The 27,550-nt window shown below is 38.1% G+C and overlaps 1 protein-coding gene across 1 annotated transcript in view; it reads left to right on the top strand.

The window, feature by feature from the left end:
- KMT2C (lysine methyltransferase 2C) overlaps window positions 1-27,550 on the top strand; it is a 175,654-nt gene that overhangs the window by 51,255 nt on the left and 96,849 nt on the right. The window contains exons 7-13 of the mRNA XM_040464523.1: window positions 1,757-1,928; window positions 3,869-3,983; window positions 13,085-13,254; window positions 13,711-13,862; window positions 14,939-15,052; window positions 15,827-15,904; window positions 18,327-19,039. Of these exons, the coding sequence (XP_040320457.1) occupies window positions 1,757-1,928; window positions 3,869-3,983; window positions 13,085-13,254; window positions 13,711-13,862; window positions 14,939-15,052; window positions 15,827-15,904; window positions 18,327-19,039 (1,514 nt within the window). The remainder of the gene's footprint in view (window positions 1-1,756; window positions 1,929-3,868; window positions 3,984-13,084; window positions 13,255-13,710; window positions 13,863-14,938; window positions 15,053-15,826; window positions 15,905-18,326; window positions 19,040-27,550) is intronic.

Below are 27,550 nucleotides of genomic sequence, written 5' to 3'. Positions count from 1 at the left end.
AAGTTTATTCAGTAGGAATTGGTGTCTACTTGGATGTGTTGGGTCAGGGAAGAGGAATAGTGAGACTAAAGTTTCTGCCTTTACCCAGAATGATTGAGGAAAACAGGAGAGGTTTAGATTTTAAAAGTGTTTTATTTTAGAGGTGTTAAGTTTTGAGTATTTTTAGAACATCTGGCTATTGAGGTCCAGTGAGACTTGAGAATGACATAATTTAGAAGGAAGTTTGGGGCTAGTGGTACCGATTTGGGAATCATGGGAGTTGATCGCAAAGGGAAACCATGGAACAGGATGAAACCCTAAAATACTCCAGCATTTAGAGGGACCATAGGGGTCCAGAAGCCAACGTGGGAGGTGAGTTGGAGGCATGGGAAACCTGAGGGGAGTTCAGGAGAAAGTTGCCATCATAGAAGCCAAGAGAAGGGACTTTACTGTGGGAGTGGATAGTAATGTAAATGCTGCAAAGGATAAAAAGAGGTCTGAAAAGTAACCATTGGATTTCATAGATCATTGGTAGCCTCCTGAAGGTGGCGCCAGGTGCATGGCAGGTGTGCAGCTGCCAGGGCTCCAGCTGGAGGGCCAGGTACACTCCAGGACTTGGTTCTGGACTGGGAATGGTTTCTACCATTTTAAAAGGACTCCAAAGGAAAGAGCAAAAGTCTGTATATTAGAGATTCTATGGCTTATAAAACCAGTTTGTCAAGTAAAAGGAATAGATGATTACTCTGCTTCAAGATGCTTGACTGGCAAAAAAAACAAGGTGGAAAGGGCTTATAGCCAGAGAGGACTGACCAAACCTTCAAAAAGTAAAAGGGAGGGAAAAAAAAAACGTTCGTCTATACAATTTAAAAGTCTTCAGATCATCAGCTAATCAAACCATTTAGTATGTGTCACATGTAGACATACTTATATATATCATCAAATTAGTATGATTTTAGAACATGATTTTTCTTACTGTAATATGCATGAGTTTAACTGTGTACTTGGCAGGACAGTTCATTGTTACATTTTTGTTTAAGATGGTAAAAGAGCTTAAAAAGTGCTATTTCTTTTAATCCATATCTGGGGGTAGAGGATGTCCATGATTACCTAGACTTTAATACTTTTTTACAAACTGGCAATTAATATAGATGGATATAGAATTAGTATATGAAGTTTTGTATTTGTGTACAAATACGTAGTTTCCATCTTTAATATTCTCCTTCATACGATGTTTTCTAGTATTAAAAAAACCAATATTTGATCTGAATAAAAATCAGTCTGTTTATGCTTAAGAAGCACTTAATTTAGTTGATATTAACATTTCTTAATTGTCTCTTGACTTATCTTGTTAATTTTAAAATACATTTAACATCCAAATAAAATGGTTCTTTTTGCACTGCAAGGCATTTTCTCAGTTGATATTTTCCTGTTTGGTTCTTTTCAGCAAGCATATGTTGAGAATTTAGTAGGTGTCCAGCATCGTCATTGGTACCAGGGATATAAAATTAGATAAGAACTGCTCTGGTCTCAGGTAGATGTAGGCACAAATAAACTACGTCAAAACTATATGATTAAATTTAATGTAATTAATTTTAGACTAAATACATTAGTGTTTTTACTGAGACCTTATTCTGATTGGATATCAGTTCAATGTGGATAACATCGAGTGTCTGAAAGGTTTACCATGCAAATTCCCTTCAAGTGATTTTTAAACTGTAAAGTCAGAAAAATATTAAACTCTTCTACAACAATTTCATTGTTTTACTGTTAATTATAGCAAAGGAAGATGCAAACTGTGCAGTGTGCGACAGCCCGGGAGACCTCTTAGATCAGTTCTTTTGTACTACTTGTGGTCAGCACTATCATGGAATGTGCCTGGATATAGCGGTTACTCCATTAAAACGTGCAGGTTGGCAATGTCCTGAGTGCAAAGTGTGCCAGAACTGCAAGTAAGTTTTAATTTCAACTCAAAGGTGTGTATTGAGTTTAAGAGAGACCCTATTATTAGGTGCTAAAGGTTTGTGTAATATGATAAAGATTGTTCATACTGCAGCTATATTCATTCCCACTGACTTCATCATGTCTTTAAAAAATTACTAGATATTAACATTTATATTATTTTGAAACAAGTCTAAACAAAAACTAATTTTCATAATTTTAAATTCCTCTGGTTGCCTAAAAAACTCATTTAAATTTGCCAGACATTTTAAATGAATGATATTAACAATTTAAAAGAAGCATTAGAGAAACAAAGCAACTAATTTTGAGAGAGACTGGGGTGGAGACTTAATAGGAAAATAAACTTCTAATTGCAGAAAGTTATATGAGAGCGAGTGAAAGAATCAGTGATGTGTTTCAATTTCCATCCTAGGAAGAACTATTTATACTAAGACTACTTTAAAAAAAAAAAAAAAGAAAAGAAAAAAAGAAACCTGTATATATCTGAAGACAGTTACCTTCAGTAGACCCTGGTCACCATAATATTGAAGCACAGTTGCTGTATGGCATGTAAACATTTGGAATGGGATTATCTCTTCCTATTTGTTGTATTCCATCCTTTGGTTATTTCTCCAGTCTTTTTTGTGATTTTTTTTTTTTTCTCCTGCTACTAATTAGCATGATAATTTGGGGAAGTTATCTGCATCTATAGCAGTCTTCAAATTGTTTACAAGCCAAGGACTTTTGTAACAGGAGAAATTATGCCCACCACTGCCATGATCAGTCTGTTTTATTTCTAATTTAATTCGGTAACAGTCAGCATCAATATCTTAACAAGTATGTGGAATGAATAGGACCATGTGCTTTTATATTTTGGTTAAAAATGAAAATATCAGCAAACATGTATTTGATACCTTGTTATCTGTGCCTAGTTTCTTGGGAAGGAATAAGAGAACTTGAAGAAAGATTGCTTTTCCTCGAAGATCTTTCCACATAGCTAAAGAGATAAAACATGCAATTTTATGTGTAGAATTTGTTAAAATGAATAAGAAATAACTAGAGGCCAACTAACCCATCTTCCTGTTTACTTCTGTTTGTCCCCAGGTGTTACTCAGCGGCTCCTCTCTCCACTCTTCTTCTTGCATTCCCCAGTTTTTCTTTTCCCGTCCTCTTGAAGTAAATTCTTAGTCTCTGAGAGTGGCTGATAGCCAGGAATCGAGGCAGAGCTCATGCTGTAGGGCAGGGGCCCGATCTTTTGGGGCAGAAGAGCATTCAGGGAAAAGAGTTGAGGTTTTTTGACTACAATTCTTAATAATTTTGAAGAGATGATTCTTAACACCTGTTTATTTAGTACCAATGCTCAGTGGATATTCTAAGCTCTTCAACCAGAATTTATATTTAATTCTCAGTGTCTTTTGTTCACATTTTATACCTGAAACCAAGAGGACTCAAGTGAATTTTATCCAGGAGTCACACAACTAGTGGAACAGCAGTCTGAATACAAATATAGGTCTGATGCCAAATTCTATCCTCTTTTTATTATATGACAATGTCTTTCCGATTCCTGATGCCAACGCTTGTTCCTTCCCGTGCAGCATCACCTGTCAGTTACAGCTCCTTCCCCTAGAAAGGGTGTTTACTGAGATGTTTAAAAAATAAAGGCCAGAGTCCTTCATGTTCCCTTAACCTTCCTTCTCTGCAGGAACCCTAACCTGGCTAAAGCAGGTTCACCACAGGTGAGCACTCAGTAAGGATAATCCTGTAGGGACCTTAGGAAGATGTCTGTTTCATCCTCCAGGGGGTTACCTCTATCATTCTCTGAGCGTAGACGAAACAGACACTGAGGTATTTATGAACTGGGCAGGTCCTAGGACTGATTCTTTTCATGATTACTTATGTTATAAACATAAGTTTAAAGATAAGGCATCATTAATGCTATCTTATTTTTTAGACAATCGGGAGAAGATAGCAAGATGCTAGTGTGTGATACGTGTGACAAAGGGTATCATACTTTTTGTCTTCAACCAGTTATGAAATCAGTACCAACCAATGGCTGGAAATGCAAAGTAAGTTGTTTATGTTTTTAAGAAAAATATCATCATCTGTATGCTTTTCATATAGACCAGACAAATCGGATACCTATTCAACTCTATACATTATCATCAACTTTAAAAAAAAACAACAACAGCTTTATGGATGTATAATTAATATTCAATAAACTGCACATATTTAAAGTCTGTAATTTAATTATACGTGTATACATTTATGAAACCGTCATCACCTTCCAGCATAATGACCAGATTCATCACCCCTAAAAGTTTCATGGTGCTCCTTGGGAAACCCTCTTTTCCAGCTGTTCACCCTCCCCCGCCGCCCCTGTCTTCCAGGCACTGTGCTGTCACTCACCATTGGTTAATTTGCATTTTCTAGAGTTTTATATAAATGATATCGTATAGTATATACTCTTGGTGGGGGGAGGGTCTAGCTTTTTAAACTCAGCAAGATTAATAGTTTGAGACTCACCCCCATTTTTTGTGCATGTCATTAGTGACTCCTTTTTATTGGTAGTTAGTGGACATATCATAAATTGTTTATCAAATCACTTGTTGGTGAACCTTTGGGTTGTTTACAATTTTAAGCTGTCATGAAAAATGCTGTTATGAACATGTTAACGTATGTATGGTGCTTCATGGCTTAGAAATTGGTTTTGAATGATTTATCTTTAATCTTTCCAGAAAACTATCTGAAATGTAGTAGCCCCGTATGAAGATACTGAAAACACAGAGCTATAGTTTTAAAATTCAGTAACTTAAAATTCAGGGATAAAACACACATTTTGGTGATTGTGTAGTGATTTCATATGCACATCACATTTTTATGGGTGTAAGTACACTTGTATTAAATACTTGGAATCATATGGTATATATTCATATATTGTCCCTCCCTGTGGTAGTTTTAGTAAGTGATTATTAGATCTTTACTTTTTAGACGATATTTAACGTTTCTCTTGGTTTTGAGAGTCAGAGGAGGTCTTGTAGACATTGTTTCATTGCTGAAGATAGTAGTCTTTCTGCTTGGTTATGACAACTTTAAGATGCATTTTCAGTTTTTTTTCACTTTTTCCGGGTAGTCTTTTAGTCCGTGATTCTCCCTTCTTCCATCTATTTTGTTATTTGCATCTTTATGACCCTGAGGTGTTCCATGCTGGTCTCTTTAAGCTTCCTGAGGAATTTACTGAGGCTCTGTCCTCTGCATCTCTAAACCCTGTGGGTTGGCTGGCAACTCTGCCTGCTGGGCAGAGTTAGTACACTACCAGGTAAACAACAAATTTTAGAAGTATTTGTCCACGGAAGCACAGAATATTTAAACGCTTCAAGTGAAACTAGAAGGATAGATCAAATGTATCTTTAAGTCTCAACTGACTGAATCTTTTTTTTTTCCCCCGTTTGGAAGATATTTACCAACAGTATTTACTGTGACTTTTCTTTAGATACTCTCTAGGATGGCTCAGTCATAAAAGTAGTTCATGTACTTCCTTTGAAATTCATGCGGGTAAACTAATAAATTCCAGATGAGAGCTGGTGAGGACCTAGTGGTTAATTGTCCAAGTTTACTTATTTGTATATAGGGAATAAAACTCAGGTTTCCTGTCTTTTTTTTTTGTTTTTTTAATATGTTCATTTTGAGACCGAGAGAGAATCCCAAGCAGGCTCTGCACTGACAGTGCAATGTGGGGCTTGAACCCATAACCGTGAAATGACGACCTGAGCCGAAACCAAGAGTCGGATGCTCAACTGACTGAGCCACCCAGGTGCCTCTGAGGTTTCCTGTCTTCCCATGTTTTATCCCATATATAATGCTGTCTCCCTATGCTGTCAGACTATACTTCCTTGAGGAGCAGGGCTTTTCTTTCTAGATTAATTAAGAAATATTCCTTATCTAATTTTCACTTGGTATGAATGTGTAGATGCTAAGAAACTAGACTTTAGATCCATAGGCCATCTCTATACATCCCCCAGGTTGAGTTTTTATTATTATTATTATCTCAATTTTATAGAACAGACATGAAGCTAGGCGGAAACTTTCTTTTTATCTTCAATATGTACACTGCCTTTTAAAAAAACTAGTATAGGGGCGCCTGGGTGGCACAGTCGGTTAAGCGTCCGACTTCAGCCAGGTCACGATCTCGCGGTCCGTGAGTTCGAGCCCCGCATCAGGCTCTGGGCTGACGGCTCGGAGCCTGGAGCCTGTTTCCGATTCTGTGTCTCCCTCTCTCTCTGCCCCTCCCCTGTTCATGCTCTGTCTCTCTCTGTCCCAAAAATAAATAAACGTTGAAAAAAAAATTAAAAAAAAAAAAACTAGTATAAAGTAAATATTTAATCTGACATACAATTTTGCTTTGAAACTAAATTGCCAGGATTGGGTTTAAAAGAAAGATATTTTCTCATGCTCAGTTCAGTGTGTAAGCTTTTCCTCTGGTTTTAATAACGTTGATACAGAGAATGCCTTTTGTATTTGTATAAAAATAGTATTGATAATGTCCTGACCATGTTTACTAGCTCAGAATAATCAGACCTCGAAGTTGCCAACAAGCAGCCCTTCAACAGTAGATGTAATGAAGTGTCGGTGTAACTATAGCTTTTTGTTCATGAGTGCACCGTTGTGGTACAGTTGAAATCTGTACTAAATGGGGTATCAATCCAATTATTTCTAAAATAGGGAACAGAAGTTCCTCATTTTAAGTTACTGGTGTGTTGTTTGCCCTTTAACTGTAGCCAGTCGATGTATATGCAGACAGGAACCCTCTCTGCTGGCTCTGTGGCGCCCTGTGCTGTCCGCACAGCTCATTCTTGCCATAATTGTACTGTGTAAATCTTGCATCTTTCACACACTTTTGACGCACTTGATAAATACAAAAGCTAAATGCAGGTATTAAAATCTGCATTCTGCATTGTGTGACCCTAGGAGGTCAGTTAATTTTTTTTTTTTGTTAGCATTTCTATGAAAAATTTCAAATTTTCAGAAAACAGTCCTCTAGGACTGCATCTGTGGTCTACCTACGCCCTCACTTTCTTGCCCCCTCGGCACAGAAACGCGCTCCCGTTACCCGAGCACGGCCCTTCTCTGGACCGCCAGGTTTGTCTCGACTTCAGCCTAGCGGCGTTCAGAGGGGCAGCGTGGGTGGGTGGCTGAAACGGCCCCGGAATCCGAGGGGAGGGGTCAGGCTCCAGGTGGAGGCTTCCTGGGCTGCTGGCCTGCAGGCTGTGAGGTAGAACCAAGCAGCCTGAGGCTGCCTCTATCTAGAAGCTGGAAAGGTGTGCTGGGCCAGCAGGGGTGGGAGGTTGTTTGCAGTCTCAGGAAAGCCTTGGAAAGGGGAGCGAGCTCACCTGTAGGACCCCGAGGATTGGGTGAGGGGGTGGGGGAGCGCGGAGGGAGCCGAGCACCTGCGCCAAGGCCCCGCCCACCGCAGGTCTGGGCCACCTGGAACTTGCGGCTGTCTCCCGGTTCCAGGGCGGTGGGCGGTGAGTTCCGGGCCGCCGCCCGAGGGTGGGGATAGGAGGAGAGGGGCCTCTTCCCTGGGGACGGAGATCCTGCGGTAACTGCCCTCCGGTAACTGCCCTCCGGTGTGGCTCCCGGAAGGCGGGGCCTCAGGGCCGACCAGGTGGGGCTGCAGTCGGCCTCTCGGCAATTCCGGTTCCTTCCTGTCTGCAGGGCCCGCGCTTTCCTGGGTTCGCGTGTTTTCTCGTCTTGATTATTGAGCCACAGAAAAAAACCTGCTGTCGGCAGATTTGTATGTTTATGCTTTCATCTTTATGTACCTTTACTTGCCTTTTTTGTTTTCTGAAATAGATAGTTGAATTCATAATTCGTTTTCTTTACTTTTCTAAGGAGAAAAAGTACATTTAAGACTATACATTTACCTTCGATTATAGCTTTGGCTGCACTCGAATTTGTTGTATTTGTTACTGTCTCTGTGTACATCTGAACTAATCACTGTATCTGTTTTTAAGTCATACTTAAGCATGTAAATTTATGCTCTAATTGTATTTGATCCAATAATTAACCGGTGTAGTTTTCTTTTTCACAAAGAGTGACTTTAAGGTGTAGTATTTGTGTTTATTAATTCATACAAAGTCCTTTTTGTTGTTTGACTAGTTGATTCCACAACATATCAGGATGTACATAAAATTGACCTCTGCAGTTTTTCTCATCAGTTTTTCTTTGTAGTTTACTTTTTCTTTTAGAAACAAAACTAATATTTTGTCGTTGTTCTCTAGCGAGTGGGTCAGGTCAGTGTTGATATGTTGTGCTTTTTATCAGTGTAAAGCTACTCTGTTGTGTAATGCCTTTTTTTGGAGGGGGTGAATGCAAGGAACCAGCTACTTTTGTTTGCCTGGCCATATGGCCTTATAGGGCTTTAGTTTGCCAGTTGAATGTATCTTTTCACAGCTTTTTATTTTGTGTCATTTTAAAAGTATTCTTTGAAAGGTTTAATAGACTTAACTATTGAGATTAATGGTTGCTATTGAGATGCTTGGCTATTTTAAGACAAATTGGTTCTTTTGATTTCCTTTCTGTTTTTCTGTTCCTTTTATTTCCTGCAATAATTTGCAATTAAGAATCTTATTTTATGAATGCTGAGTTATAGATGTTGAAAGTATAAATGTTTTCTTCTCCCACTTATCACTGAAAATGAAGAAGTGAGAAATTTTCCTTCCTTTCCTTTGTCTTATATTAAGACCGTAAACGTTGTCACGTTTCCCTTGCAAAAAATGTCGTTTCTTTATAAATTCCAGTCTCATTTAGCCCCCAGTTGTTTGGATTCTTGGTTATGGAATAGTCATTTTTCTGAAATCCTGCGTATCTGAAAGAGACAGTTGTTGCCTTTAGACTACCACAAGAAGTTGTTTTGGTATTACTTTGTTTTATAACTTTTTCTTTTTTATGTTGTGGAAACCCCCCCCCCCCCCGTTTGTGGTATCGCAGAAGAAAACTTTTCCTTTTTTTTTTCTTTTAAGACATTCACTTAATTAAAATCCTTTTTTTACTAAGAGCTTTGGGATCTTCGTTTTTGTCAGTTACTTGGAATAAGTTGTTTTGAGACTGTATCTGATTGCGGTTCTACATTAATTAGTGTTAACTGGAACACGCTGACTACGGTCAGTCTCTAGTCTAGCCAAAGAAAAGGTCTAAGGAAGTGTTGGTTAACTTTGCCTTTTTTTTTTCTTTTTCTCTTTACATTTGCTATCTTTACGGTCTCTTAAATAATCTTCAGTAACATCTAGATAATTTTGTTTCCTTCTTAAAGTAAGGAAATATTATCATCTTTGCTGTGCTTTTCATTATCTTGGAAAATGTCTTCAGAAGTCTGAGTGTATTTCTTGCCGCTGTTCTCTTTTATCTTTGTCTTGCTTGCTCTCTTCCTGATTTGCCGTCTATAATAGTCTGCCATGCTCTTTCACAGTGACTGAATCATGTATAATCTTGCTGAGAATACATAGTTTTGTTTTAATTCTGCTCTGTGGAGGTATTACAACGTGGGTAAAAGATGAGGCCGGGGAGTCAGCCCCACTCTTCTAGTGACTAAATACAGGATCTTTGGCAAAGTGTTTTACTTCCTTAAGCCAGTCTTTCTCCCCTAGAGAATGTGAATAGAACTTCCCTCACAGTGGTGTTGGATTTAGCGAGGTGATGCCTGTAAAGTGCCATGTAATGCCTGAATTAAGTACCCACATAATCATCGTGGAGTTTTTCCACAGGAAGTCTTATCCACTGTGCAGCTTGAGAGAATGATCCTCTTTCTCAGCTGTCAAATGTTTTCATAGATGTCTATAGTCTTTTGTTATAATTCATTCGTTTATTTAACATTGGGACGCCTGCTGTATGTCAGGCACTGTGCTGCAGGTTCGAAGTCTGCCTTTTGGGAGGGGGCAGACTAGTGAGGCTGCTCACGCTGAAGATGGGGGGCTCTGAAGACGGGGGTGGTCTTTTTAGGAACTTTATTGTATACCAGTCATTGTCGGGTAGGTTCTTTTTCTAGTTTCTCTGTCAGGAATGCTTGTGTGTTGACACATCATGCATTTTTAAAAATTATTTTGAAATAATTTCAAACTTTAGAAGTTGGAAAAATAAAAACACCCATATGCCATTTCCCAAGATTTACCGTTGTTAGGATTTCAGTATCATTGTGCACCCTCTTTCTTTCTTCTCCTTCCCCCAACTCTTTTTTTTCCCTGAACTGTTTGAGGGTTAAGTTATATATACCGTGCCCCCTTTACCCTTAAACACTTCAGTGTGTATTTCCTCGCAGTAGGGATAGTCTTACAGAATCACAGCACAGGCTACCAATTTCGTATGTTTATATCAGTGTAAGTATTTTCATCTAATCTCTTATCCATATTTCAGTTTTGTCACTTGATCTAACATCCCATATAGCATTCGCCCCCTCCCATGCAGGTTCCAAGATCTGGTCTAGGGTGAGGTATTCTGTTTAGTTCTCTGTTTGACTCTTTTAATCTGGAAGTTTTCCTAAGCCCTTCTCTGTCTTTCCGATATTGACATTTTTGAAGACTAGAGTTCTTCCCCATATACCTGTTTTTGTTTTTTTTTTTTCCTCCAAATAGAACTTGTCTCATTTTGCCTTTGTCTAATACTTCTTCATAATTAGATAGTCACGTGTTCTTGGTCAGTTGACTGTATAAGTGACGATGTGCCCTTCTCGGGGTATCCCTGCTAGAGGCACGTGGTGCTTATCTCACCCTCATAGGTGACGTGAATTCTGACAATTTGGTTAAGCTGCTGTCAAACTTCTTCACTGTTTTTTTTTCTCTCGATGTAATAAAACATATGAGAAGATAGTTAAGACCATGTGAATATCTTGCTCCCAAGAGCATTTTTATGATATTTCCTCCAAGACCTTAGGAACCCTTGTTTGATGCATTTTTACCTGTTGGTTTTAAAGGGATGCTTTTGTAGCCCTAGCATTTCTTGGCATTTACCAGTCAGCCCTCTGCACTCTACTATAAGCAAGAACTCTCCCTTTTATTACATGCCACAATTATTTGCTTATTGTCAACATTGAGAAATTTCCATTATTTTCAGTAATTTATAGTTCTTTACCTAATTCATTTTACACTCAGATTGTCCCATGTTTGCCCTTGGTGGCCCTTCAGGCTGGCTTCTATGGTTTTGTGACATGTCCTCACCATTTATTTGAATACTTCCATTACATTTTGGCATAACAAGATGTCCCAAGCTCATCGTACACCTTCCTGCTCTGCCGGGGGAATCAGCCCACTTTTCCATAAGTGGGTCCGGTTCCTTTGGTGGAAAGTGGGCGCGAGATGTGCTCATTGCTATGGGTGTGTTTGTTTCTTTGTCTTTTCAGCAGATGGGACAGGAAATACATCGTGTGTAAACACACACACATACGTATACAAATAAATGTGTCTGTACTCACACATGTATAATTATAAATGACAGTTCTGAGTAGAACTTTTTATATAACTTTGACTTTTGAAAGTATGTTAATATCCTATATATTTTTAAAAAAATAAGAAAAAGGGAATAAAATCTGTTACTGAGAGCAAGCCGAGGTAGGTTTGTTTATTTGAGCCGTTGCGTAAATGTGTTGGTGTTGTTGGGACGAGAGAAGAATACAGATACAAAATGAATGGGAGAAAGCAAGAATTCAGTGGGAGGAGTCAGAACTGGAGTCACTGGTGTAAATTCATTATTTATAAATATGTACACGTGAATATGTTAATTCTTACCTCTTGAACCCAAAATTGTATATCTTACTTTGTTACGTTCTTTTATTGAATTTATGATTGATTCTCTAGGATTTTCCAAGTGCTATCTTGTCATCCAGGGATAGTTTTGTTTCTTTTCTTGTTGTTTTCATTTGTTTCATGGTTTACATTGGCTTCAGAACCAGGTTAATTAGATAGTAGTGGAGGTAGGTGGCATCCTTGCTTTCTTCCTGACCTTGGTGGGACTGTCTCTAGGGTTCTCCACTTAAATAAAATGCTGGCTTTAGGATCGGGATATGTATGTATATCACATTTAGAAAATACTCATGTGCTTTTATTTTTCTGAAGAGGTTTTTTTCTTCTCTCTCTCTCTCTCTTTTTTTTTTTTTTTTTGTTTTTTTGTTTAAGGCTTTACTTTTTTTCCAAAGGTTTTTTTCAGCATCTGTTGAAATGCAGTCATTTATTTTTTCTTTTCAGACCTAATAATATGTCAGATTTTATTAATAGATTTTCTAATATTTAACCATTCTTGCATATCTAGTATAATCTCCATTTGCTCATATTTTATTCAGGATTTTTGCCTCAATAACTATGAGCATATTTGTTTTACAACTGTAAGACTTTAGCGAATTGGTGGTTCATGCTAGTTTCTCTTTTTTTGATCGGCAGATCTTTCATACTCAGCAGCTCAGAAAGTACAATTCCTTTTTTTCCTGGTGTCTCAGATTGAAAATTGGGGTGGATGACGAGAACTCACAGTTTATCAGCCGTGTGCCCAGGGTTTTGAGACGAGTTGGCTAAAGGTGCAGGAGAGAGTTTGGCAGGGTTCTGACAGGCCTTGCGCTCTGTGACCTTCGGTAAGGACAGGGCTGCCTGTTTGAAAACGTGAGAAGCCGTAATTGGATTTTGATGTGGAGAGATTACGTTCACGCTTTCGGACTCCAGGTCGTTTGGAGCGGGTCATGCTAGTTCTTTCGTGCAAATTCTTGTTTTTAGTCCCTGAGCCACCGACAGGCAGATGAAGTACCGGTGTGTTTTCCCAGCACGGAGTCGAACACTTAGTTCACAGAAGCTGCCTCCTGATTCGGGGATAGGTTTTTTTTGTTTTTTGTTTTTTTTTTGAAGTTTGGGTTGCCATGTTCTTGGTTTTCCTCCTTCCTATTTATGCTTTCTTGGATGTCTCTAGCCCCTATTTATGTTTTCCTGGAGGTTTTAGTGCAAATTGAATGATGTCTCCTCAGATGTTCAAAAACACACTGCCTTTTCAAAAACATACATCCTAAACGAGTGTCAAGAAAATTAAAGCTTAATGTATAATGTACGAATGTTTCATTGATTTCAAAAAGGTTCACACCAGAACTGCAATACAAATGCATAACAAACTGTTTTTGTTTTCATTTTTTTCTGGTGTTTAGAATTGCAGAATATGTGTAGAGTGTGGCACACGATCTAGTTCTCAGTGGCACCACAATTGCTTGGTATGTGACAGTTGTTACCAACAACAGGATAACTTATGTCCTTTCTGTGGGAAGTGCTACCATCCAGAATTGCAGAAAGACATGCTTCACTGTAATATGTGCAAGAGGTAAGAAGACACAGTTCTCCCACTGAAGTGTTTTGTCAGCTCTTCTATCCACGCGATCATTTGTGCTGTCATGTATCTTTGAGCTCCAAGCTTTTATCACTCCAGTAATCCTTTTAGTACTGAGTACTGTTAAAGATGAAATGAAATTACATATTTATGAGTCTGGAAGGCAGAAGGAAGGGAATGGGCGAAAGACCTGAAATGAGCATTGAGAGGGAAAAGTAAGGAGGAAATAGCTTAAAGATATGGCAGTAAAAACATGTGAACACCTTTGAATGACATCTAAAAATGCCAGTTCCTTTTCTAGAACCTTCACCAGTTGCCAACCCCTACAACCTCTCTTGTTACCCTTAACCCTTCCCATACCCAGTTTTCAGCAATTGCCTCTTTTTTTTTCCAAGATAGTAACTTGTCTTTAAATTAGAAAATTTTATTTAAATATATTTCTCACTGCAGATGGGTTCACTTAGAATGTGACAAACCAACAGATCACGAGCTGGAGTCTCAGTTCAAAGAAGAGTATATCTGCATGTATTGTAAACACTTAGCTGCTGAAATGGACCCCTTACAGCCAGGTGATGAAGTGGAGATGGCCGAAGTCACTACAGGTAAACTTGAGAATGTTTGTTTCTTTTTAACGATACTGTGCCAACCAGTCACCGATGCATTATTTTAGTAATGATGAGGGAATCCTGTGTATCAGATCCCATCTTATTCTTAATTTCTCAACCTTTAATTTAAATGTGCAGGTGATTTGGGTCATCTCTGAATCTGATGGCTGACAGCAAATCCAGCTCTTTTCCACCCTTTTCCTAATAGTCGAATTCTAGGACCGGTGCCTTACTCCAGCTGTGCTCTTGGAGCCAACAGAAGTTGTCAGTGTTTGGCAATATGACCTAGTTCGTACTTTATAACCTGGGATTATTTCACTCCAAGGTTTAGTTTAGTGGTTTTTGTTTTTTGTTTTTTAAGTTTATATTTATTTTGAGAGATACAGAGCAAGGAGGGGAGGGGTAGAGAGACAGACAGACAGGCAGAATCCTGAGCAGGCTCCGAGCTTTCAGTGCAGAGCCCTATGTGGGGCTCGAACTCACGAACTGTGAGATCGTGACCTGAGCTGAAATCAAGAGTTGGACACTTAACCGATTGAGCCACCCAGGCACCCCACAAGTTTTAGTTTTGTAATGTCCTTCTTAAATGTTAATTCATATATTTTGATCCCCAGATCAAAATAATTGCTTAGGTAATTTTAGTAGTATACTGTTGTTGGTTGTAAACATAATAACGAGTTTTTTGGTGGTAAAGAAAACAGATCTGCTTACCAGACCATTTTTCACTTTCATCAATATGGTGACTTTTATAAAGTCCTATTTTATCATCTATGAGAAGTTTAAGTAGATGCAGCTTAATTATTAATATTTTTTTGCCAAGATGCCATCAGTATACAGTTGTGCAATATCCTTTTAAAATAATAAAGTGCCAGTAATCTTTTAATTCATAGTTTCCATGTTTTTTTCATTAACATGTAAAATGTAGATATGTATTTGGTTGAAAAACTTAAAGCGTGGGGAAGAATTTATGGCATTTTGGGTGGTAATTTACTCTCACATAGGAAAGTCATTATTTATGTAGTTAAAAAATCAGGGAAAATTTACTCTAAGCTAAAGAATAATTTTCTCTTAAGATTGTAATAATGAAATGGAAGTTGAAGGACCTGAAGACCATATGGTATTTCCGGAGCAAGTAGTTAACGAAGACATCAGTGGTCAGGAGTCCACACCTGGAATTGTTCCAGATGGTAAGAATGTTTTCGGTAATGGATATAATTTATTTTCTGAAGAAAATGTATATGTACGTTGAATATGTGAACATACACTAAAACTTTACTAAATAAAAATGAGCTGTGAGTGTAGTCATTTAGGAAATTGTTTTAGAGAGGAGTTTTCTAGTCAAATAACATTAGAAATTAATGGGAGAAAGGACTTACTTAGTAACCAGAGCATTACTGATTGTGAGATGTTTTGTGCTGGGATAATGAAAAATTATTGTTTCAGATGGTCTCAGTGGTTCTGTTGAGGGCATTTCAGTTACTTCCATGATATTTTAATAAAGCTTTTTACAAGATTGATAATAGCTATTACTAGAGAATCTAGATTAATGAGAGACAAGGTTGGGGGAAAACTACTTATTAAATTTAATCTTGGGCTCATCTGACAGTCTGGGATTTTATGTGAAATTTTATGTTATATAGATTGTGTACATAAAAAGCCTCAGATTTTGGGGGGGATTGAGTTTTATGTTTAACAACTTTCATTAAAAGGTATAATTACATAAGATGTAAAGTAAAAAAAAAAATTAGACAAAGCTATCTGTAATAATCTTGTCATAGTGCATCATCAGTTTCCTGATTTCATCATCATACCCTACTTACTACTAAGTAGTATGTTTGGTGTTTATACTGATAATTGGCATTTGGCAGTGGAATAAAAATCTTCCTGAAATTACTATTGAGGTAGCAGTGTTACACAAATTTTGACTGCTTGCTAGAGATTCCATAAATGTGTCATTACAGCAGTTCACATCCATACAGAAGAGCAGCTGAAGAGTAATTCACCAGAAAGTCTCGACACACATGATCTTCTCATTTCTGGTAAGCATACTTTCTACTTTGATTGAGTTACAACATAATATTTTTATGACTGCTATGCAGATTTGGGTCATTATCAAGTTAATTTTTCAAATGAAGTATCCCAAAGAATTGTTTACTATTGGTGTATATACATTACAGTAATGAAATCTTTTAGTTAAGTGATCCTTTTCTTAAAAAGAACTGGCAGTTGGGGTGCCTGGGTGGCTCAGTCGGTTAAGCTCAGGTCATGATCTTGCAGTCCATGAGTTCGAGCCCCACGTCGGGCTCTGTGCTGACAGCTCAGAGCCTGGAGCCTGCTTCAGATTCTGTGTCTCCTTCTCTCCCTGCTCCTCCCCCGCTCATATTCATTCTCTCTCTCTCTCTCTCTCTCTGTCTCTCTCTCTGTCTCTCTGTCTCTCTCTCAGAAATAAACATGAAAAAAATTAAAAAGAATTGGCAGTAGATTTTTGTTTTTAATGTTTATTTATGTTTGAGAGAGAGAGAGAGAGAGAGAGAGAGAAAGCGTGAGCGGGGGAGGGTCCGAGAGAGAGGGAGACACAGAATCCGAAACAGGCTCCGGGCTCTGAGCTGTCAGTACAGAGCCTGCACTTGATCTTAGCCAAAAGGCCGAGAAGCGATAGTACAGAGCCTGACACAGGGCTCGACCTCATGAATCATGAGAGTCAGATGCTTAACCAGCTGAACCAGCCAGGTGCCCCTTATTGGCAGTAGATTTCTAAAGGCGGTTATATTCTCTGTAGAGCTTCTAAATCAAATGTTCATTATTAAGCAAGGTAAAATCCTCAAATAAGACTAGTGGTGGAGCATAATAGAATTGCTTGGGATATTGAGCATGTTTAAATTTTTTTTTTAAAGTGTTTCTTTTTGAGAGAGAGCATGTGCATGGGGAGCAAAAGCTGGGGAGGGACAGACAGAGGGGGACAGAGGATCTGCAGCGGGTTTTGTGCTGACAGCAGAGAGCCTGATGCAGGACTCAAACTCACAAACCCTGAGATCATGACCTGAGCTGAAGTCAGACACTTAACTGACTGAGCCACCCATGCACCCTAAGAATGTTTACATTTTTATCTTAATGTTTCTTGCCTAGGACAGAACAGAAAGAATATGGTGGGGATCTGTATGTGTGTTGCGTGTTTTCTTCTTTGTCAGGGACACTTGGGGTGGACTTTCATCAGCCATAGTTTAGGCTTCGTGTAGCATTTAGGATGAGGTTTTCCATGGAGTCACTCAAATGATGGTACTATGGTCTTAAACCCCTAAGTGTTCTCCCATTATTTATATGTAATTTTGTTTTAAAAATCTTTTTTTATCGTTTTTTAAATTGTTAAGTATTTTTGAAGCATTTTTGTGTGTAAAAATATTTGGCATGATCAGATCTGTTATTTGATGATTTTTCCTTTATCCTGAACTGTAGTCTTTCAGGGAGTAGAAATAAGGAGTAGGATTTCCTTTTGATATCAGAAGATAAAGCACAGTCACCATAGTAAACAGTAAACGAGGAAATTAATATCTCAATTAATGTAACTTAGAAATTACCTAGATAGTATTTGAAATAAGTGGTTTTTATCCAGTGATCTTACTGTATAGAGCCATTTAGGACTCGTGTAAATTGGGTCTCTGACTTTATTTTTAGGCAAGTTTGGGTTAAAGGCTTAGTTAGCACACTAGCGTCCTGATTTAAAATTTATCAGCTAGTGACTTCAGATATTTCCAATATATAATTATGTTTATTGACTTGCTTAGCTTTGACAGTATATTTTCTTTTGAGTGTTTGATTATCGATGATGAGCAAAGATTATATTAAAAAATGTGTATATTGGCAGGTGCAGCTAATAAGCAAAATAAGTCTTTTCTATCTGTGATCATTACTCATTTGAGACTGCAGAAGCTTTGTTTACATCTGAGGGCCTGGTATTGCAAAATACCTTTGTATTGTAGGCACTTATTTACTTGGGTGCCTCATTTATTTGGCTGCGAAATGAGTATAACTTAATCTACCAAGTTGTGAATCTTTTTGAAAATGTTCAAATTGTAAAACATCATTTATGTTTAATAGAATTATATTAGAAATTCTATTTTAATATTTTTACCAGAAGTTAACTAAAACTCTGGGGATCCTATTAAGGTGATATTTTTGTAAGTTTTCTGGCCTGATCTGTGACCAGTTCTAATCCATAAATCCTGGTGTCTTTTGTCCTTAATTAATTAACTTAATAATTGTTTTTCTTGAAAAATACCTTCTGATTTAATTCAGGGTTTAAGTGTGCTTTGGAAACCCTTTGTCTCCCCTCTCTCTCCTTTTACTGCCCATGCCTATTATTTTTAAGCCATAAAGCTATAGACATTAATGTCTGACTTCTACTCATAGTTAGAAAATTTTACATTTATAAGTACATTAACATAAATATTCCAAATTTTATAGAATCCTCCCAAGACAAAATGAATCCTGCATTGGAAAATCAGATTTCTCAAGAAGCCGATAGTGAAACAATGGAAATGTCTTCTAAAGTGATGCATATTTGTGATGAAAATCAAAATGAAAACAAAATGGAAGTGACAGAGAACGTTGACGTCCTTACACACCAGATCACTGTGCGGCACGAGGATCTGCAGCTAGAGGAACCCAAAATGCTGGCATCCGCAGAAGAATCACGGCCTCCGAAATTGTCCATTGAATCTGCCACGGGTCCCCCAGAGGCCCTAAGGTCCCCGTGTGAGGAAAGTACTTCTTTATGTTCTAAGGAACATTTGGCTGTCGAAAGGGTACCAGAAGCGATGGAACAGAAAGAAAGTTCTGAATCTTCCTCTGTGTTTATGGACTTTGAAATGGCCCCTGTAGTTGAGAGTTGTGTGAAAGATGGTTTATGCCAAGAAGACAAATCTGTAAAATTACCATTGGAGACGGAGTTGTCATTTTCGTCAGCAGCAGGAGTAAGCAAGGCAAATGCGTCTTCCTCTCCACTCTCTTCAGACTTGCCTTCCCAGGACACACTGCATAGCTACCCTTCAACCCTCAGTGCTTCTGTTGGAAACATTATGCCAACGACTTACATCTCAGTCACTCCAAAAATTGGCATGGGTAAACCAGCTATTACCAAAAGAAAATTTTCTCCTGGTAGACCTCGGTCCAAACAGGTAGGGTGATTTTAATGATACTGACAGGAAAATATGGTGGATCAATTGTATACAATAAGGCGTATGTGGAGCTTGGGTTTGGAGGGTAATTTTTTCCTATTTTCAGGTAGAACTTAGATGTAATGCTGATCCTGAAGTGTTTCGGCTATTAAAAAAAAGTTTTTTTAAATGTTTTTATTATTGTAACTTTTGACAGAGAGAGAGAGAGAGAGAGAGAGAGAGACAGACAGACAGACAGAGGGCCATGGTGGGCGAGGGGGGCAGAGAGAGAGGGAGATAGAATCCAAAGCAGGCTCCAGGCTCCAAGCTGTCAGCACAGAGCTGGACGCGGGGCTCGAACCCATGAACGGCAAGATCATGACCGGACCTGAAGTTGGACGCTCAACCGACTGAGCCACCAGGCGCCCTGGCCATTTTTTTTTTTTTTTTTTTTTTCCTTAGAAGCTGTTAATGAAGCCTACTTTATTAAACTTGAAGTGATCATATTCAGAGTTTCCACTTAGTTGGGACATAGATGCAACCTATTTGATTATAGTTTCTAATAGAAAGCACTTAAAAGTCTTCTTAAATTCTGTGCCATGGTGATGAGAGAGTCTAAAAAAAAAGACCCAGTAAAACATTAGGTATACTCTAAATAACCTTTATTTTTCCCCCTCTACTGTATTTGTTCATTGATATTCTTCTTTGTCTTATTTCTAACTGCTTAAGCATCATAATTTACTGAGGGAATTTTTCCTGGTGGGAATTCCTCATTTTGATTTTTCGGTTAATTGCTAAGTGTTTTTTGTGGGTCTCCTCACCCCCCACCCCCGCCCCAAGTTAGGACTTCAGTTGTTTTCATGGAAAAATCTTGGAGAAGTGCAGTGTTGATCTTTAGGAAGTATGGGGAGCTCTTCCCATGACTTTTAAGCAGTGTGGATTCTACCCTTTAAGGGTAAACTCCAGTTCTTTTTAAGTGTATATAAGTGAACCACTAACCACAAGGCAAAGTGAAGACACTGTAGCTCAGATTTATTTAATCTACAAAATGTCTCTTTTCTGAAGCTGCTGCAAAGTGGCAAGATATCAAACGGTGCAAAAGTGCTTAGTCACAATGGTAGCCTGAAGTTTCCGGTCTTGCGATTTGAATTGCTTCCAACAGTTACAGCTGGACTTTGTAGGAGTAGTATCCTCTCCATCTTGATCATCCAGTTTTGGAATCCTAAGACAAGTAGAAAAATAGAATTTTATTTTAATGGGAGAATCAGTCTCCCTTAAACAAATTCCAGATGTATTTTAGTTTCTAAAGACAGCAACTTGCACACCCAAGGCAAAGTAATTGCCCTGTGGGACTGAACTGTTTCTCTGTGGCGAAGATATGCCCAGTAAACTAAGACACCCCGTATGTGGCTTTGTCTGAGTATTTTCTGTCATGTTCTGCTAAGAGAGGTTTTTCTTCTGAAACCAGTTCTCCTCTTCCTTACTCTCTTCTTGTCTTCTTTTTAAATAATTGTTATGTAATAATTATGTAGTTTGGGCTCTGAAAAGATGAGCAATGAAGATTTTAGCCTCAAATTGAACTTTGATTCAAATATTTATGTTAAGGATATCGCATCGTAAATATTCCTGTCAAATTTTATTGTTTCTCCTTTTTTGTAGACTTCTGTTCCAACTGAGAAACCGTGAGGTTTATTTTCTGTTGACTTGTATTCCACAATCTATGTGCATGTGAGTCTGAGTGTGGTAGTGTGTGTGTGTGAGACTGTCTTCCAGGTTTATCCCATTTCATATGACCCATATGTTCATACTTGCTGTTGCTCCTGCCGTATTCTCTCTCAGTCCCCAGTTCTGGTGGTATTCTGCTTTCTGTAGAGTTGCCCTTGTCTCATGACTGCTCCTAATTTGCTGCTAATCTCACAAGCAGTTTGTGGGAGGGTTTAACCTCCCCATTAGCTTGGTTTTCATTGTAGAGCAAACAGCCTTCACTTGGTGATTCTTAGCTTGCTAAGGTACTACTGTTTTCGTCGGGAGGATGCATTGGCTAGAACAAGATAGCTCTTTAATTTTTTATCATTGCTGAGGTACTGCCATCCTAACTTCGAGGGAATATTCCGGTGTGTATCCTTGTGTTGGAAATCCTGAAGCCCATCGTACTGTTACGTGAATGTCTTTAGTATCAAGCATTCCTGTGTTGTGTCTTTGGTTTTATTTAGTGTTTACTTTGTATATTGTTGGCAGTGGGGATTGGCTGTGAAGTGAGATGCAGGTTCATGGCAGTGCTGGTGACACAAGCAAGATTCTTTGGTGTCCAGCTGTGTTTTGATAACATCACTAGCATTTTTCCATATTTTGTTGAGTGTCATCAACTCTGGTCTTTACCAGCATATTGGAGGCTATCCTAACCAAAGAACTGCACATTTCATTAGTTAAATTCTGTGTCACAGTGGTCAGACCATTACGTTTATCTTAACGGTTTTCTAACCTTATGTGAGCTTTTCTAAGAATTTCCTGAAAAATTAAATGAATAATTAGAAACAGAAAATGTGAAAGCTTTAAAATTTGATGTGACAGCTAATGATTGGATTATTAAATGTTTTCTGGAGAAAGGAGTTCGTCAGTAGAAGGGTAAGCCAGTGCTATGCAATAGAAATATAATGCAAGCCTCGTGTATCTACTTTTAAAACTTCTAGTAGTCCACTTAAGAATTAAAAATAAGCAGATAAAATAAATTTTAATGTTTTATTTAACTTAACGTATTAAAAATATTTTAGCATTTCATCTGTATAAAAATTATTAATGGGATATTTTACGTTCACTTGTCTCGCTCAGTGTTCAAAATCTGGTTTCCAACCAAGTACATTAGAAGTGCTTACTTACTAGCCTCATGGCTAGTGGACACCTTATTGGACAATGCAAGGAAAAGCATTTATAAAAATAGGAAAATTTTAGTTCCAGATGGAGCTAAATTTAAAAAGAAATACCATCTGAGTTTAAGATTGATAAATTACAAATGGTGCTATACTTTCACTGATTTTAAGGACGGAAGAAATATTCTGCATCCTCCAGTTGCCCATAGGACACATTTTAAAACAGATTATAAAAACCATTTGTAAAAAACAAACAAGCATTTGTTGTAGCAACAAATCACTGTGTATTCCCAACATGTATTAGATGAACAATATATACCCCATATGTATGTACACATATATACTCCTATATGTACACATATGTAGTATATAGGTAAGAGTATGTATGTAGTGATACTGGAGTATGGATGGATATATAAATCACTATTCTGAATCTGAGATGTCAGGGCACAGAACATGGAATCTATACAGGATTATTTTACCTTTAGATGAGATTAATTGAAGTTTAGAGTTTGTATTGTGGCTTTCATGTGGAAGATTTATATTCTTTATATTCTTTTTTATTTACATTCTTTATATTTATATATATTTATATTTTATTTATATTTATATTCTTTATTCTTTATATTTATTCGTTATATTTATTTATATTTATTTATATTCTTTATATTTATATGGTTGTGGGTAGAAAAAGTTTTTTCTTTTTTGTTTTCTTCCTCACTTAAGACACAGGATTTCACAAAGGAGGAAGAATTACAGACATGGTAGGTAGTTAGGAGAAGGAAATTGGTGGAACACTGACAGGAAGCCAGTTGGAAATGGTTTCATAGAAATGGTCCCAGTGAACCAGTTGGCTTTTCTTTCCTTCATCCTTTATTGAAATTATTCATTTACATATATTTTAGTGTTTCAGTTCTCAGTGTCTTCATAGGTATATTCTACTTTGGGCCTGAGGTTTAGAAAAGTGGTTACTGGCCTCACTGCATGTTGTAATTTCCTGGGGAGCTTTACAGCCATATCGGTGTGATGACCCCACTCTGCCCGTTAAAATGGCCTCTGACTGGCGTCTTTCTCCTTACCCTTGGAAGTAGAGTCCTGAATTAGAGAGAGACATGGGCTCCTCATTGTTATTGTTATGCATGAAACGCAAGAAATGCTCTTAAAAAGTGGTGGAAAATAGGATGGAAAATTTTTTTTATTTCAGCATATCAAATAATGTAATGGGTTTTTCATTTTCTGTTTATTTCTCTTATTCCACAGTTGTATTTATCCATTGTAATTCAGAAATTCTGAGATAGTAGTGATCTCAGCCTGTCTTCTGTCATTTACCCTATTCGTATCAGCTTATTTTATGGAAACATAGGTAATACAGTCCTGTATGACTTGATCTGCCTTAGACACTCAGGTATTAAGCGATAGTATTGAAAGAGGTTATTGAACCTATGAAAAATATTTCACTGAAGTATTTTCTATCCTTCATAAAAGTAAATGTAAGTACTCAATTATAATTTGAAAAATTTCAAAGTCTAAGAATTTTTTCATTTTTTGATTTTCTCCATTTTTTGTTGCTAACATCATATATACAGAAAACTTAGGAATTTCTGTTAAGTTCTAAGACTGATATTTATTGAGGGGTTCTCCGCGAAAGTGAAATTTCTTCGGTATAGTGGGTGTCCAAAGGTAGTGCCATAACCACTTTTCCATTACATTGTGAAGTGGATATTTAATTTTTTATTAATTTAACTAATTTTGTTACAAACCATAGAATTTTATGACATACTTGTCTAATGTAATAGCAATTTAAATGAAGTGTTTCAAATTAACAAGTCAGTTTCATAATCTACTCTGTGAGAGAAAAACACACCTTCGGAGTGGTGAGCTGTAGAGGATTGTACTTTTGTCAACAATTCATTACAAGGAAGCAATTTTTTTCTCTTTTTTAAAATAGCAGACACCATTTCTGCTTTGTAAACACAAATCCTTTAGTAAGAAGCATTGCTGGTTTTTGTTTTGTTTTTTAGGTTAAGAAAAGGCAGATGTGTAAGTCATATTGTCCAAATAGAGGTTCGGTTCCTGTTAAATGATTTCATATCCAGCTTTTAATTAAGATAAATTCGAATTTTGAAGCATCGCTTGATAATAGCATATATACGGTGGCATTTGCTTAAAGAAAATAAGTTACCCTGGATAGTTTTACTTGTCCGTTCTCGGATACCTATAAAGTAAAACCTGTATTTCTGATACTTTGTCTTAGGACCTATTAAAGGTTTCATTAGTAAGTAGATATAGATATAGGTATATATTCATTCTTCATGGAGAATAGAAGATGCTGTATAGATGCCAAGAGTGGTTTCCCACCTACATTCTATTCTAAGTACTGTGCTGCCTTTTTAAAAAGTGACTTTGAAGAAGTATTTTGTATCGTTTGCATCAATTTTCACTGTAACTGATACTAGGAAAGATTGATTAATATAAATTCAGCATGAGCATTTCCATAGTACAGTTACTTGGATTCAGATCCTTCCTGCCATTGTCTGTATGAGACTAAGCACGTTGCCTTGAGAACTGTCTTGTTTCTTCATCCATAAAATTGCATCTTACGGCTGTTGTTGGAAGTTAACAGTAACACGTGTATGGCCCCTGGCAAGTGGTGGTGCTGCCCTGCTTTCTTTCCTGAATGGCAGAGTAATGCAGATATTCTGTGAAAATGGAGACTTGAGAAGGATATAATAATCATGTATTAAATGTACCTCTGGAAAACGAATCAGATTGACTCATGCTTACTTGTACTGCATTGTGGCAGCGAAAACAACTCTAGGCCTTGAGTGAGTCAAACGCTGGTCACGGTAAATTCGGCATGTAGTAGGTGTCTTCAGTTCAAAGCCACATAATGGCTGCCCAGATTTTAGAACTCAACAGCCTATTAATTATGCTGTGTGTGACATGTGCTGCCGTAGAGGAAGCCCAGGGCACCGTGGAAAAGCAGAGGAGGCGTGCGGGAACTCAACTCAGGCTTGCGTGCTGTGCGGGCGAAAATCCCAGAGACTCTGCTCTGAATCCCTGAAAGACTGTAGTTTTAGACCTAAAGCGTGTCTAGCCCTCTGGGGTGTCAGCATCCCTTTTCTCTTGGCTTCCTTGTGTCTGTTGTGGTATTTCTGAAGCCATTACCAAAACCATTGCTAGCACCAGCCAGATTCACATTCTTGAATTATTGAAGGCTAACGCTGGTAACAGCTGTTTCTGTACTTTCATCGTATCTTATCAAATCACTATCAGGACTAAATTCCTTGTTCCCATTTGATGTGGAACTCAGTTTTGTGTATGAGACTTAACTTATGTGAAAAGAATTCTGTAAGTCATAAAAACGAGTTGTTTGTTGCCGGGCTGTAATGTACGCGAGTGAATGTATGTGCCAAAAAAACCCGACAAGCTTTGCCGGGTTTTCTGTGTCTCTTGCCGGTTGTCCTTTCTGCTCTCTCTTCATCATGTTCACTTTCTCTCATCCTTTAAACGGCAGTCCTGGTTTTGCATGGCGTGTTGGGTGAGGCTGGACCCGAGCAAGGATGAATTGAAGTGTGAAGCCAGCCCAGGAGACCCCAAACCTCTGGCCCCTCTTGAAACTTCTTCAGTAGATTACGAGACTCTTGGGCTCTAATTAGGACATTGATCCTATTTAACAGCCAGCAACAAGATTGGGCTTTTTATGACAGAAAGTTGACCTTAATAACCTATTCTCTACTTGCTGTTCTTGTTGCCATTTTCCTGTCCCACAGTCCTTGTAACATTTGTATAATTTACTTGGTTGATACATTTACCTGAGAAATTGGCCTCGAGGCACAAAGAAGCTTACCTGACACCGACTTTGAACAGGTTTGGGGTCCAATAATTATTGTTAGACTCTAATTCAATCTCACCCAAGTAGTATTTTTTTTTAAGTTTCTATAGAATTTGGTAGCAAATGGCTTATCTTTAGCTCTCTTTAACATGTAAAGTCTGCTAACATTTTGAGCCCTTTTGGTTTTCCTTCAGTTGGTAGTTTCAGAGTAACAGTGCAGTGGATAGATTGGTAACCTTTTTTTTTTTTTAAGGAGGAAATCCAGGGTTGTAGGCTACATCTAATGGGGGGAATCAGGAATTAGTGTGTTTCATAGTACAATACTTATTGATGCATTTATGCATACAAAAAGAATAAATGTGCCATGGAAAAAATGGATGTTCAGTAAGCACTGAACTGAATGCTTACCATAGCAGTGTACAGAAAAAATGGTCTCTTCTCATCTAGCTTATAGTCCAATGGCAACAAATAAATACAAATGTAACAAGTATACAGTCAAGTATAATGATGGTGTAAAACCATGTTTCCTAGACAGGGGAGCTGACCTCCGAATTGTCTGTGTAAGTTCTTTTTCATCCAGCTGAGATGTGTAGGATAATTTATAACTAAAGTTGATAATTATAGCTGTATTTTAGGTTTAAGGTCTAAAGAATATATTAGGTAATTTCTTCTTTGTCAAAACATCTAAGTATAATCATAATTTTTCTCCAGTTGCTATAAAATTGCGCACAATCTATCTTCCAAAGTCTTATGATAATATACTTATTAAAATTCATAATGTAATTACCCAAGCTTTTATTATATAAGTTCTTCATAGCAGTTGAATGGTTTTCTAATTATTCCTGAAATGGCATCCAAACATTCTTGATCTATGGAGCCCTTCATTTTCTTCATCCATGTTCCATGAAGTGTAAATGTTTTTAAAATGAGACACAATGTTGGCATCAAAGCTAACTTTTAAATTATGGTGAATAACATGTTATTTGAGAGTATGACTTTTTATGGTATGTTTTAAGAGCTGTCTCCTGATACGACATTAGATGATCCACCAAGAGGAATTTTATACAGTAGCCAACTACCGTCAGAGAAAAACCATTGAAAACATTGAGAGAACTAAGTTTAGATATCTCTTGCCCCCACTATCACTAAATAATGAGAAACAACAAAACATATGGCCCCAAATTTCAGTCAGTGAGGAAAGGCACAGAGTGTTGTAAGGGAGGTGATGATGTCATGGAAATGCTGCCGAAAGTCCTCTCTGATGAGGAAATATCTGAGGCCATCCCTGAAGAATCCGAAGAAAAAGCCATCCGGTGGAGAGTGGGCCGTTGTTCTGAGTCGGTAGCCCTGTTATTGGCGAAGAGCTTGGCGTGTTTGAAGGAAACCAGGGAAGCTGGGGCATACCGATCGTGGCGGGGGGTGGGGTGGGGGTGGGGGGGACGACACACAAGATGAGGTTGGAGAGAGGCAGTGAGAGAGACCATCACTTCAAGAGCACCGGGGAGCTGTTGGGAGGGTTTAAGACACGGTGGTGACTTGCTAGGTCAGATCGACAGCTTTGGAAAGTCCCTCTGGCCTCTGTGTAGAGGAGGACTCGAGGGAGGGGCAGGGTAGGGGGAATGGTGGAGAGCGGCAGGCTGGGTGAGAGCTGGTGGTGGCAGACAGGGCCGGGCCCCGGCAGTGGGAGGGCAGAGAAGCAGCGTGGGTGCAGACAAAACTGGAAGGTAGAAAGTGCCGAAGTCACGGATGGTTTGGATCGAAGGAGTGGCGGGGGAGAGTGATGGGGGAGAAGCACAGATCAGATGACTCCCAGGTTTCTGACCCGGGGGC

Source organism: Herpailurus yagouaroundi, unplaced genomic scaffold, assembly GCF_014898765.1.
Source record: "Herpailurus yagouaroundi ecotype Mexico unplaced genomic scaffold, PumYag 483, whole genome shotgun sequence".
Lineage (NCBI taxonomy): Eukaryota > Metazoa > Chordata > Mammalia > Carnivora > Felidae > Herpailurus > Herpailurus yagouaroundi.
This window is presented reverse-complemented; position numbering and strand designations above follow the sequence as displayed.